At 44.0% G+C, this 14693-nt stretch overlaps 1 protein-coding gene across 2 annotated transcripts in view; it reads left to right on the top strand.

Moving 5' to 3' along the window:
- Positions 1-14693, top strand: part of svila (supervillin a) — a 351300-nt gene that overhangs the window by 262043 nt on the left and 74564 nt on the right. The window contains exons 18-22 of one of the 2 annotated variants that reach the window (XM_078425650.1): positions 468-545; positions 1372-1443; positions 7152-7299; positions 10425-10517; positions 13271-13357. In XM_078425650.1, coding sequence (XP_078281776.1) covers positions 468-545; positions 1372-1443; positions 7152-7299; positions 10425-10517; positions 13271-13357 — 478 coding nt within the window. The remainder of the gene's footprint in view (positions 1-467; positions 546-1371; positions 1444-7151; positions 7300-10424; positions 10518-13270; positions 13358-14693) is intronic. The other variant, XM_078425640.1, reaches the window with a different exon arrangement.

Genomic DNA, 14693 nt, shown 5'->3' with positions numbered 1-14693 from the left:
CTGAGTTAGACACAGAAAGCTGGAGTAACTCAGCGGGACAGGCAGCATCTCTGGAGAGAAGGAATGGGCGACGTTTCGGGTCGAGACCCTTCTTCAGAAACGTCACCCATTCCTTCCCTCCAGAGATGCTGCCTGTCCCGCTGAGTTACTCCACCTTTTTCTGTCTATCTCTGGTTTAAACTAGCATCTTCACTTTCTTCCTACATATGTTGACTAAGTTATTTGGAGTGTATTTAATGCGATTTAAAAAGTGTAGTTGCTTGCTTAAATACTTTGTTGATATTAACAATTTAGTAAGAGGTTGTTGTTACGTTCTATGACTGAAGAATTCAATGTTTTAATTGGAAATTATGTACTTCATTCCGACGTTTATTCAATGTTAACTGTTGGTGCCTGCAGGGGTTTTATCTCCACTAAGTTATTTTTCTCTCTTATTTCCCTTACTCGGTACCTGCTCATGTCTGTAGGAACCTGTTTATTCTTCTACTTATTCTCCTGCACTCTCTGCTGTCCATAACTGTCAGTACATTTTGCATAGTCAACAGGTGAGCAATGGGTTTCTACCCTTTGCATGAGTTAAGATGCACTCTGCTACAAACACTTCCGTATTGCTACATCCATTTTGACCACAGGCTTCTCGCAATTCAGCTGTCAAATTATTCGTCGGCTTTTGAACTAATTGTCAAATTGGATCATGTGGTTCGAGTTTTGTTTTCTAATAGAGCACGGTAATTGTTAATAGACGAGATTATTTCGCTGCTTCATGTAATACCGAAAAGCTGCCGTTAAGTTGCAACAAATTCACCCTTTGCCACGTCGTTTTGAACTGTAAGAGTGTCACGAAATTTACATCCAGCAAACTGAATCCACTGAGCTATTTGGGAAACTATTTAAACATTAGCTTTCTGTCAATTGGAAATTGGGGACGCATGTTTTCTGGAGTATGTCGACAGTCCATCCTTTGATCAGAGTCTATTCGTCCAAGGTTGTACCTTTCAGATGAGTTGAGTAGATGGTCACTTCGGCCTCCTGAATCTGCCTCTGGTCACCGAAGGCAGAGGAAACCACTCATTCCTCGTTTAAAAAAAAATCTTATTTCACTATATTGTTATAATCAAAATTGGCCGTCAATCTGGTGTTTAGAAATTCAATTTCTCACGTGTGCGTTAATTTTTTAAAAGTCAAGACTGAAGCCTTTTTTAAATCGCTGAATTTAAAACTTTGGGGGGGAAAAGTAATACTTATTTTTTGGAAGTGAGGAAAATTGTCGTGTTTCTGTTGCATATCTCCCTTTTTTTTTCCTGCAACCCATTTTGCCACGCAACCACTGCTTTTTTGTTTCCTTTCGTTTTTTTTTTTGTTTCTTTGAAGGTCATTTCTGGTAGTCCCACAGCAGAAGCAAGCCCTCAGCAACACGACGAACGCCATCCTTGGAGATGGAAGGTGAAGGAATAGACTCTTAGATGAAACGCACCCTGAGGGATTTTCCCGATTTTGTTTTTTATTGTTTGCATGGAGCTGCGCTGGTAACCAATACTAAAAATGCCGCCTGAAATAAGGCCTCTGCACTAAACTATAAACACTTAATACCTCTGTGCAAGTTGTTTGGGGATTAAGTAAATCTTTACTTGTACGTTCCTGTAATTAGTATTAAATCTTCCTTTATAGTATTTATATTATATCTGAAAGTGCTCCAATTGCCAACCTTTGTCAATGGTATGTAGCTGCAGATATCCCACTAATACTCAAGTTTCACTGAATTTAAACATGCCCGCCTACCTATAAAAACATCAAAGGAATATCAAAGGTATCACAAAACGCTGGAGTAACTCAGCGGGTCAGGCAGCTTCTCTGGAGAGAAGGAATGGGTGAGGTTTCGGGTCGAGACCCTTCTTCAGACTGATGTCAGGGGAGGGGGGGGGGGGGCGGGACAAAGAAAGGATGTAGTTGGAGACAGGAAGACAGCGGGAGAACTGGGAAGGGGGAGGGGAAAGAAAGGGACAGAGGAGCTATCTGAAGTTAGAGAAATCAATGTTCATGCCGCTGGGCTGCAAGCTGCCCAAGCGAAATACGAGGTGCTGTTCCTCCAATTTGCGGTGGGCCTCACTCTGACAATGGAGGAGGCCCATGACAGAAAGGTCAGACTGGGAGTGGGAGGGGGAGTTGAAGTGCTGAGCCACCGGGAGATCAGGTTGGTTAAGGCGGACTGAGCGAAGGTGTTGAGCGAAACAATCGTCGGGCCTGCGTTTGGTCTCGCCGATGTAGAGAAAACTACTCCATGAATGAATGATTCCACTTCACAAATGTCTGCTTCATTTACTCACAAATATTCCTTGCCCTAAATGACGAGAAACAGAAATATAAGTAAGAGAACAACCCACACCCCAATAGTGTCACTTTATTACCCCCTCACCTCCTTAAACCTTGGAATATGCCCGGTGAATGACTGAAGAAAACGACGAGCAGCTGCTCAAAGTTGTCTCACAATTTTTTTTAAACTCAAGTGAGCCTGCTGTCCAAGTATGGATTGACTTCACTGAGAATCATGTTTAATGGCTAGTACAGTGAAGGAGTTAGTTTACCACTGTGACTAATTTCATACTCAGGATTTTTTTTTCAGATAAAGAAACAGCTGTAGGGTCTGATAGAAAGATGGGTGCATATGCACTTTTGGATTCTTAAACCTGTTCAAATCTGTTACAAAAAGTCCCTGTGTTTTGTCACAGTAATTACATTTATAAAATCATCCAGCAAATCGTTATTGCCGATCAAGGTGCCCCATTCTAAGCTGGTCCTAGTTACCCGCATTTGGCCCCTATCCCTCTCAACCTTTCCTATCATTATACCTGTCCAAAAGCCTTTTAGATGTTGATATTGTACTTGCAAGCCTGAAGAAGGGTCTCGACCCGAAACGTCGCCCATTTCCTTCTCTCCGGAGATGCAGCCTGTCCCGCTGAGTTAGTCCAGCTTTTTGTGTCTGTCTACTACTTCTGGCAAGTGTGTGTGGAGGGAATGCACGCAAGTTGCATTTACTCCAAGTCATATATTACAAAGAATGAACTGCAATAGAGTTGAATGATGACACTGGATAATATGCAGGAAGTTTGAGGCAGGCCAGCCAGCATCCGTGGGCAAAGAGGGTTAACATTGCAGATTGAAGAAGTCTATTTCAGTGCAGTCTTAGATTTGCCTTCTAATCCAGAACAGCATTTATAATGGGATTTGTGCCAGAGATCTCCAAGATCAAAGCTGTGTCGTTGTTCTGCTGTGTACCTCTTTGGAGCATTACCAATTTTTTTACACGAATTTTGGAACTGAAGATAGACACAAAAAGCTGGCGTAACTCAGCGGGTCAGACAGCATCTCTGGAGAAAAGGAATAGGTGACGTTTCGGGTCGAGACCCTTCTTCGGACATTACCCGAAATGTCACCCATTCCTTCTCTCCAGAGATGCTGCCTGACCCGCTGAGTTACTCCAGCTTTTTGTGTCTATCTTCGGTATAAACCAGCATCTGCAGTTCCTTCCTACACCAAAGATTTTTGCACTTCTGTTTAGATGATGAATTGCTATTGTAAAATAAGAAATGTTACACTATTACGATGTTTCCCGGTTAGATAAAGATATTAAAAGTGATCCGATCAGTGTTATTTTTCCATTGTGTGGTTTTTGAGGAGGTGGAGTAATGTTTTAAAGGAAGCTGAAGATTGCATTGCATTTAATACTCTACGGAATATTACTCTGGTGTGGCTGAATGTGATACTTCTGGTTTTATTCATCTTTGCAAGCCTGTCTCTATAAAGTGAATTTCACCAAAAGAAACAAAATTGAATTTGGCCGCATCCAGTTATGAAATCCGATAAATTAATTTGTCTTGCTGTGTGTTTGATGTGCAGAAGTTTAGTTAAGTTTAGAGATACATTGTGGAAACAGGTCCTTCGGTCCACTGAGTCCACAAGGACTGGCGATCCCCACACACTAACACTGTCCTGCACACACTAGGGACAATTTTACATTTATATCGAGCCAATTTACCGACAAACCTGGACGTCTTTGGAGTGTGGGAGGAAATCAACGATCTCGGAGAAAACCCACGGGGAGAACGTACAAACTCCATACGGACAGCACCATAGTCTGGATCGAACCCGGGTCTCTGGCGCTGTAGGGCAGTAGCTCTAACGCCACGCCTTCCCAAATATCCCAAGCACGATAAACTTAGAAATGAAATACTTTGACCAATGTTTGCAGACCACGATGAACATGCACACTTGTCCCAAGAATTAGGCCATCTGGCCCACCCAGTCTACTCCGCCATTCAATCATGGCTGATCGATCTCTCCAAACGTCATTCTCCTGCCTTCTCCCCATAACCCCTGACACCTGTACTTATCAAAAGCCTATCTATCTCTGCCTTAAACAATGCCAATAAAACGCAACCAAGACAATGCCATTAAATACAAAATGCATTTTAAATCTCTTTGAGATTTACCTTTTTTATATATACATTTCCACTTCTCTCAGGAACTATTATTTTGTTCTCACTGGTTTATTATGAGGTCTTTATGATTTACAGTTTGATATATATAAATGGTTGTTAAATCAATTTCTGAGGACACTCTGCCTGCTAAATTCAACCCTCTCAGCCTCCAAAATGGCTTGCTGAATTTTCAAATGCTTCTATGGCGGCACGGTGGCGCAGCGGTAGAGCTGCTGTCTTGCAGCGCCGGAGACCCGGGTTCGATCCTGACAATGGGTGCTGTCCGTACGGAGTTTGTACGTTCTCCCCGTGACCTGCGTGGGTTTTCTCCGAGATCTTCGGTTTCCTCCCACACTCCAAAGACGTGCAGGTTTGTAGGTTAATTGGCTTGGTTTAAATGTAAAATTGTCCCTCGTGCGTGTTGGGTAGTGTTAGTGTGCGGGGATTGTTGGTCGGTGCGGACTTGGTGGGCCGAAGGGCCTGTTTCCGTGCTGCATTTCTAAACTAAGCTAATATTAAAAATATAGTAACTATTCCAAAATGCAGTCATTTCTATCAATCACATTATAATGTTGGCTCCGTCCCACTGAACCCAAAATATAACGGGAACACGTTGTTGATCAAAATAAAATAAATGCTCAGCAAAAGAACTAATTACTGGAGGAACTCAAAGGATATCCCTCCCATCTGTGGCGGGCTGTGGACAATTGATGTTTTGGGTTGAAATCCTTTAATGTGCACTGGTAGGGTAGAGGGGAGATGGTCAATGTAAGATGTGGGGGGAGCTAGCAAGTGATAGGTGGATCCTGGTGGGGAGGGGTAGTCAGGTGCAAAGATACTAGAGGAGCAAGATGGACCACTCCGTTGAAATCGCCCATACTGAGGTGCAGTACGCAAAGGAGCGGAACGTCCGCCATTTTAGTAGGCAAAACCCGCCGTTCGCTATGCCTCACGCAGTGTAATCAGTGTTTTCGGGGAACAGTATGTGTGATGATACCATAAAAATGCAGAAAATATCTCATCCGTCAATTCACAGATTTTTGTTATTTTTCTTTTAAAATGTTTCTTCAAGTTTCTGCCTCCTAAAATGGCGCCATGACGTACTACGGTTTTTAGGGTCGAGTGGTCTATCTTGCTCTGCTCTATTATCTTTGGTCAGGTGGGAGAGGGAGGGGTGGTGACCGCGGCAGAAGTTGGGAGACCACAAAGTGTTGCAGGGTGGAATATGACAAGAAAAAATGGACCCAAATGACCCCTCATCCTTCCAAACCCTCCTCCAACATCCAATTTATTTTCAGTCAGGGGAGAGGGAGACACAGAGATATGGACCTCCTAAAACCAAAGCACTTTTTTTTTAAGTGACCTGTTTAAAAAGCCTAATTCCTCTCGGTAAATGGCCAGGATTTTACAGGACGAGGAAGGACGAGTAGAACTCAAGCAGACGAAAATTAAACGTTTAGAGAAACATTAAATGAAACGCGGTGAATGTAACTTTGGCGTTTCTGAACATTTTGAACGTGGTAACATTTTTGTTCTGATTTTGGTGATGGAGCGCACTGCGGTTCCCAAAAGGGATTAGTTCTGCATGATGTAATGTGACTCAAATATTTGCTGCATCATTATCAAGGCATTGGTGTGCTTGTTAAAGTGGGCACCCATCTTATTAATGCTCTTGACTGCTTCTCTGTACTTGCAAGTAATCAGCACAGTGTTAAAGCTACAAGGCAGCAGAAATGGCAATTTTTTTTTTCTGTTTTTGGTTTTTGAAAAAGCATCCTGTATAAAATGGCACATGCATAGCCTTTATTCGGATAGCTGGACTGTTCCCACTTTAATGCAAGTGAGCTACTTATTTCAGTTTGCACTCTTAAAATTAGGTTGACACAGCTACTGATTTCTGCTCTTTCTCAAAGCTGAACAGTGTTGGACAATTTCACCTTGGTTAGTGATGAACATGTTAAGATTTGTCAATGCAATGGTTCGTGAAGCACCCGCCTGTTTTGTTTATGGTCAGTATTCAGAATTTATACTGAAGAACTGATGCTCACAAGTTTTTAAAAAAAATTAAATACATCCATCAGGAACGTTCTGCTTCCAAGATGGCGCCCAACCCAGGCGACTGCGTGCTAGCCACAGAAGCAGATCTATAAACACATATTGCAATTGCTCCACACTCTTAAATCTCTACTCCGACAGCAACATTTCACCTATGCACTGTAAATGGCTCGATTGTAATCACGTATTGTCTTTCTGCTGACTGGTTGGCACGCAACAAAAGCTTTTCACTGTACCTCGCTCGGTACACGTGACAATAAACTCAACTAAATTCAGTCGTTCTGAGAATTCTAGGGTCCATTTATGTCACGTCAACCGATGTTCCAAAAACGTTAACAAACTAATTGCTTACTTTTGACATTGTGATAAACGGGAGGGGGAGGGGGGCGAGAATGGGAAGCACAGGAAAGTATTAAAGTATTAACTCTGCTTAATCTATTTTCAGAAACTTTTTTTAAAGTACACGTAAGATATGTAAAGGTCACGTGTAACATTTCCATAACTACATAATTATTGCTTGCAAATATATTTGCCATCTGCAAATTTTAATTGGGGGTTTGCAAACTTAACCCCGACATGCTCGTCTCTCCTTTTAAATGCATCTTTTTCTGATTAAACCAGAGGGTGACGGGTGAAATGGAGGCACAAATGACAATAGAAGAAAGGAAGCAACTCATCACAGCGCGCGAAGAAGCCTGGAAGGTCAGGGGCAGAGGAACGTGCAATGATTCCACACAGTTTACTGTCGCTGGAAGGATGGTAAAGAAAGGTCAGTCTCTCCCCACCATTCTTTAAAAATAATAATAATAATAATAATAATAAACATTTATTTTATATAGCGCTTTTCCAAATGCTCAAAGACGCTTTACAAAAACAGTCATGACATAAAAACAAACAAACGAACTGTCCTGACGGAGAAGCGGCGAACAAACAGCGCCAGCGTCCTCTCACGTCAGGGTCCGGCAGTAGACAATAAAGAACACAAGACAATTTTAACACAAACAGCCATCACCGTGATTGCTCCAGGCACACCCTCACTGTGATGGAAGGCAAAGAAAAGTCTTATCTCCTCCTCATTCTCCAGACATGAAGAATGATCAAGCCTCCAGACATCCAAAGCTAATGACTTCAAATATTTTTAAATCACCGCTTCTATCATATTAATAAAGGTCGTAAGGAATGGGAGCAGAATTAGGCCATTCGGCCCATCAAGTCTACTCCGCCATTCAATCATGGCTGATCTATCCCTCCTAACCCCAAAAGATCTGAATAGTCCTATCTAGATACTAAAACTCTCGTTTGTTTGTTCCTGAACTCTTCGAAGCACTTCCCTCTGGAAGGCGACTCCGGACTGTCAAAGCAGCCACAGCCAGACATAAAAACAGCTTTTTTCCACGAGTGATAGTTCTGCTCAACAACCAAAGTCTCTAGTCTCTTTTTTGCTCTGGTTTATTTTCACCCACATGTTTAGACCGTAATGTTGTATCCTTATTGTTTTGATGTGGTTATGCTTTATTCTTAATTGTTAACTGTATGTTTGTGTTGTCATTTGTGAGCGGAGCACCAAGGCACATTCCTTGGCCAATAAACTTATTCAACTACTGCCAAAACGGTACACGATAACGCGATAATTTTAGGCCCACCTTACTCGCCATTGTCCCTTTGGTGTTAATGGAAGAAGTTTCATTGAAATCAGTTATTTTTTTAGTTATTCACATTTTAAAGTTTAAATCTATCTCCTAGGGGGGGAGGGAGGATGGGAGGAGGGGGATGGGGAAGGGGAGGAGGGAGGGGGAAAGGATGGAAGGGGTGAGGAGGGAAGGGAGGGGGGGGAGGGAGGAGGGGGAGGGGAGGGGGAAGGGAGGGAAGGGAAGGGGGGAGGGGGAAGGGGGGGAGGGGAGGGGGAGGAGAGGAGGGGGAGGAGAGGATGCTGCACCAATGCAGGAGAGGTTTGGGCCCAACGGGTCCACTTGATCTAGTCATCAACTAAAGAGTGGTCCTGAGCTACTGCCTACTTCACTGGAGACCCTCGGACTATCTTTAATCGAACTTTATCTTGCACTAAATGTTATTCCCTTTATCATGTATCTGTGCACAATGGACGGCTCAATTGTAATCATGTATGGTCTTTCCGCTGACTGGTTAGCATGCAAAAAAAGCTTCTCAATGCACCTCGGTACATGTGACGTTAAACCAAACAAATAAATTATTGAACAATTTTCAATTTGCTCTTCAGATGTGTGTGTTGGGGCACCATTCAGATCTTTAGTGCAAATACTTGACACGGAAATTGTTGTATCTTATCCAGTCATAAGATCCACTTGGGATATCTCAAAGGTATTTATTTCACAAAATGCTGGAGTAACTCAGCGGGTCAGGCAGCATCTCGGGAGAGAAGGAATGGGTGACGTTTCGGGTCGAGACCCTTTGAGACTGAAGAAGGGTCTGCCTGACCTGCCGAGTTACTCCAGCATTTTGTGAAATAAATACCTTCGATTTGTACCAGCATCTGAAGTTATTTTCTTACACTGGGATATCTCAAGGTATTTTGTTACATGAAAATAATTTACAAAGGGTTTTGTTTGTTGATCTATGTGTTGATTGCAATGAGGACTGTTTTTTAATCTCAAAAGTGCAATACCAGTCAAAATGGTTCAAAGCACTGGCACCCAGATATGGTGTGAATGCTAAAATATTAAAGGCGTTGCTGCCTTTGATAAACACCTACAAGTAAAACAAAGGCGCTGAAGTCACAGTGCAATTCTTTGCTCGCGTGCCCAAGGTATGCAAAGAGTCACCACGTGAAGGGCACTTGCAAAGTTACAAAGTATACACAGTATCTGCACCAGCTCCCCCTTTGTTCACTCCCTCTCCCCTTCCCTCTCTCACGGCGCCCCCCCCCCCCCCCCCCCCATGCCGCGTCCTCTATTATCCATCTCTAATTCAGATACAAAGTTATTCATTTATTTTCAAAGGTTTCAAAGGTCTTTTATTGTCGCATGTACCAATTAAGGTACAGCGATATGCGAATTGCCATACGAGGGGAAAAAAAGCAACAAGACACACAACTACATTAAAGTTGACATAAACATCCACCACAGCGGATTCCCCACATTCCTCACTCTGATGGAAGGCAAAAAAAAGTCCAGTCCTCTTCCTCTTTATTCTCCCACGGTCGGGGCAGTCGAACCATCTGTCGGGGCGATCGAAGCTCCAAGGCTATCGATCCAAGCCTACACGTCGGGGCGATCGAAACTCCTGCGTCGGGGCGATCGAAACTCCCGCGTCGGGGCGGTCGAAACTCCCGCGGCTTGGAGTTCCCGAAGTCGGTCTCTGACCGGAGACCGCGGACTCCGTGATGTTAAGTCCGCAAGCACCCAAGGTTGGAGCTCCGAGGCCGATCCCTGGCAAAAGGATCGCGAGTTCCGTGATGTTTAAAGCGCCGTGGGCTCCCCACGGTGGTACTCTCAAAAGTCGGTGTCCTGCAAAGGCCACCAACTCCTCGATGTTAGGCCGCAGTGCGGACGGAGATACGATACGGAAAAAAATCGCATCTCCGTCGAGGTCAGAGATTAGAAAAAGTTTCCCCCAAACCACCCCCCCCCCCCCCAACCCCACATAAAACCAGCTAAAGAACACTAAAAACACACATACAATTAACACACAAAGAAGGAAAGGCCAGGTAGACTGTTGGCATGGCAACCTACCATTGCTGGTGCCACCCGGTTAATCAGGTTCAGTTTCTCAGTACTTTTTTTTGCATTTGCCTAACTTGATCGATTATGCTTACCTGCTAATCCGAAAATGTTTCTGACTTTTGTGATCAGATGTATTGATGTTAAGTGAGCAGGGTCCTGTTACGGAACCTTCAAATTTGCGGTGTTTCCCTTCTAGGCCTGACATCGCCCACATTCATGAGTCCTCTATCATCGCCTCTCACACACAAGATGAAGAACAGCGCCCCGGTCATTTCCAAGCCACATGAAGGTGAGAGGTTGTCTTTAAAGAGGCAACGTTTCCGCGTGAAATGATTCCCTCCCCAGATGCTGCCTGATCTGCCGAGCTCCTCCAGCGCTTAACGTTTTGCCCTAAGATTCCAGCATCTGCACTCTCTTCTGTCTTCAAAGAATTATTATTCTTTTTGTTTTAGAGATACAGCGCGGAAACAGGCCCTTCGGCCCACCGACCAGCGATCCCCGCACATTAACACTATCCTACACACACACACACACACACACACACACACACACACACACACTAGGGACAATTTACATTTACACCAAGCCAATTAATCCACAAACCTGTACATCTTTGGAGTGTGGGAGGAAACCGAAGATCTCAGAGAAAACCCATGCAGGTCACGGGGAGAACGTACAAACTCCGTTCAGACAGCGTCCGTAGTCAGGATCGAACCCGGGTCTCCGGCGCTGCAAGCGCTGTAAGGCAGCAACTCTACCGCTGAGCCATCGTGCCGCCCTCTTGTTCAATTGCCTCCAGTGGGACGTTACAGTGGTGGAAATAATGACCCAGAATTTGTAATCGGAGTCGAAACATTTAAAGTTTGCTACTGAGTTTGAAGAAGATCTCCAACAAGTATCTAGAGTTTAATTTCATGTCCAACAGCAGTATCTCCTCGAACTGCCTGAGTAATTAGCGAGGCTTCACAGACTGCGAATCAAAGTCAAATGCATGGTTTTTAATTTTTGACGCATTGACTATTTTAAAATATGTTTTATGCAAGCAAACATTTAAAGCAGAACCTGAAATATCAAACGTCTTAAAATGAAACATTTCCATCTGAAAATCCCTTAATTTGAAAAGTGGTTCTTAAGCAATAAGTGTAGCTTATTATACTTCATCTTTATATAAAACAAAAGCTCAATTAAATCTTGCATGACAAACATAGAGGTTTCGGGGTATTTTACAAAGGAATTGGGTTTGACACACCGGAGTCTGAAGAAGGGTCTCGACCTGAAACGTCACCCATTCCTTCCCTCCTGAGATGCTGCCAGACCCGCTGAGTTACTCCAGCATTTTGTGTCTACCTTCGATTTGTACCAGCATCTGCAGTTATTCTCCTATGGAAATTCTCATTAGTTTTCTTTCTCCTACGCTGCTTTGAAAAAGACTGTAGATAGCAAAGCAATTGCAGGAGCCATTTTGCGTTTATTAGTTATTTTAGTATATTATCATATTACTTTGTATCCTGCTGTATTATTTTTGTACGCCAGGAGATTGTCCTGAGGTTAATACTTCGCTTACGTGTATGGACTGGGAGGAGCCAGATTATGAGTATAATGTACCCAGTACTGACCCAGTACCCAGTGCTGGCTCGAAGGGCCGAATGGCCTCCTCCTGCACCTATTGTCTATTGTCCATTGTAATGCTTCAGTGACACATCAGGAACCCGCTGGCATAGGCTTAGCAAGTCATATAGTCATACAGGAGACCGCTAAGATAATAAGATTTTAGTGGCCATATGAATCACATAAAAACATAGAAAACATAGAAACATAAAAAATAGGTGCAGGAGTAGGCCATTCGGCCCTTCGAGCCTACACCGCCATTCAATATGATCATGGCTGATCATCCAGCTCAGTAACCTGTACTTTCCTTCTCTCCATACCCCCGGATCCATTTAGCCACAAGGGCCACATCTAACTCCCTCTTAAATATAGCCAATGAACTGGCCTCAACTACCTTCTGTGGCAGAGAATTCCATAGACTCACCACTCTCTGTGTGAAGAAATGTTTTCTCATCTCGGTCCTAAAAGACTTCCCCCTTATCCTTAAGCTGTGACCCCTGGTTCTGGACTTCCCCAACATCGGGAACAATCTTCCTGCATCTAGCCTGTCCAACCCCTTAAGAATTTTGTAAGTTTCTATAAGATCTCCCCTCAATCTTCTAAATTCCAGCGAGTACAAGCCGAGTCTATCCAGTCTTCATATGAAAGTTCTGCCATCCCAGGAATCAATCGGGTGAACCTTCTCTGTACTGCCTCTATGGCAAGAATGTCTTTCCTCAGATTAGGAGACCAAAACTGTACGCAATACTCCAGGTGTGGTCTCACCAATGCCCTGTACAATTGCAGCAGAACCTCCCTGCTCCTATACTCAAATCCCCTCGCTATGAATGCCAACATACCATTCGCTTTCTTCACTGCCTGCTGCACCTGCATGCCTACTTTCAATGACTGGTGTACCACGACACCCATGAAGGCTGCTGAGATACAGGGTCTTAGTAGTAACAGGTCCCGAAGGAACGAGGGTAAGATAATAAGACCCGACCAGATTAACAAACAGATTGATGACAATGGATATACGCCAATCTGTGTATTATTGCTTCGATAAACGATTAACGATACTGAGACGTCGTGAAGATCTTTCTGTCGTTATCTGCGTGGAAGAAATATCCTTCGTCAAACCTTAAGCTTTGGGGCTTTAGAGGGAAGACTAAAGTTGCCGCCACAGCAATTATGTCGGCATGCGTCTGCAGTTAAAAATTCACTGCCAAAACTTCAAAATATGCGTGCACAAAAATCCCTGACCTTGGTTGGTTTGGCAAAATAACTAAGGCAAATACGAGTAAGTTTGATGTCTTTTTTAACTGCAAAATCTAGAGCATGCATCTCTCGGGACTTTGGCAACGTGTCTGACATAAGAGGGACTGAGAATCACGCTGCTTCTTTTTTCTTTTACAATAATCTGCAAAATGTGATGTCCTTTCATTTCATTTCTAGAAATTGAGGTCAGGCCCGATTTGCAGTTGGAAAGTGACAGAAAGCTGGATAAACTGGAGTCATTCCTCGGCAAACTGCAGAACCGACGTAAGTGGTAGTTTGTCTTTTTTTTGTGACCTGTTGCGTCTTTTTATGATGTGTTTCGTGTTTTGTACAACTTCTTGACATGATAATAGACAATAGGTGCAGGAGGAGGCCATTCGGCCCTTCGAGCCAGCACCGCCATTCAATGTGATCATGGCTGATCATTCTCAATCAGTACCCCGTTCCTGCCTTCTCCCCATACCCCCTGACTCCACTATCCTTAAGAGCTCTATCTAACTCTCTCTTGAATGCATTCAGAGACTTGGCCTCCACTGCCTTCTGAGGCAGAGAATTCCACAGATTCACAACTCTCTGACTGAAAAAGTTTTTCCTCATCTCAGTTCTTAATGGCCTACCGCTTATTCTTAAACTGTGGCTCCTTGTTCTGGACTCCCCCAACATTGGCAACATGTTTCCTGCCTCTAACGTGTCCAACCCATTAATAATCTTATACGTTTCGATGATGGGTTTAGGATACGTGGAGGATCGGATGCGAATGTCTAGCATTTGTTAGAGTGCATTAATCTCTTGTAGTTTCCCTTGTGCAATAGATACTTGCATCACAGGTGGTGTGAGCAGGTATTGAGGGTTGTTTCTGGGGTGCTTGGTCTCGCCGATATACAGGAGTCCACATCTGGAACAGCGGATACAGTAGATGAGGTTGGAGGAGGTGCAAGTGAACCTCTGTCTCACCTGAAAAGACCACCGGCGAGTATGTACATCGGCGAGACCAAGCGCAGGCTCGGCGATCGCTTCGCTGAACACCTCCGCTCAGTCCGCCTGAACCTACCTGATCTCCCGGTTGCTGGATACTTCAACCCCCCCCCCCCCCCCCCTCCCATTCCCACACTGACCTTTCTGTCCTGGGCCTCCTCTATTGTCAGAGTGAGGCCCAGCGCAAATTGGAGGAACAGCACCTCATATTGCACTTGGGCAGCTTGCAGCCCAGCGGTATGAACATTGATTTCTCTAACTTCAAGTCACCCTTGCTTTCCCTCTCTCCCTATTCCTCCGCCTTCCCAGTTCTCCCACCAATCTTGCTGTCTCCGACTACATTTTATCTCTCTTTGCTTTGTTGTTACCTTCTCCCAGCAAACAATGATCCATTCTACATTATCCTTGATCTGCATTCCCTTTATCCTGTTTTCACACCTTACACTTCCTCATCCACCTATCTCCCTCTCCCCTGACATCAGTCTGAAGAAAGGTCTCAACCCGAAACATCACCCATTCCTTCTCCCCAGAGATGCTGCCTGTCCTGCTGAGTTACTCCAGCATTTTGTGCCTATCTTTGGTTTAAACCAGCATCTGCAGTACAATTTAGATAGTACTTTGGCAT

The sequence above is a fragment of the Rhinoraja longicauda genome, chromosome 2, assembly GCF_053455715.1.
Source record: "Rhinoraja longicauda isolate Sanriku21f chromosome 2, sRhiLon1.1, whole genome shotgun sequence".
Taxonomy (NCBI): Eukaryota; Metazoa; Chordata; class Chondrichthyes; order Rajiformes; family Arhynchobatidae; genus Rhinoraja; species Rhinoraja longicauda.
This window is presented reverse-complemented; position numbering and strand designations above follow the sequence as displayed.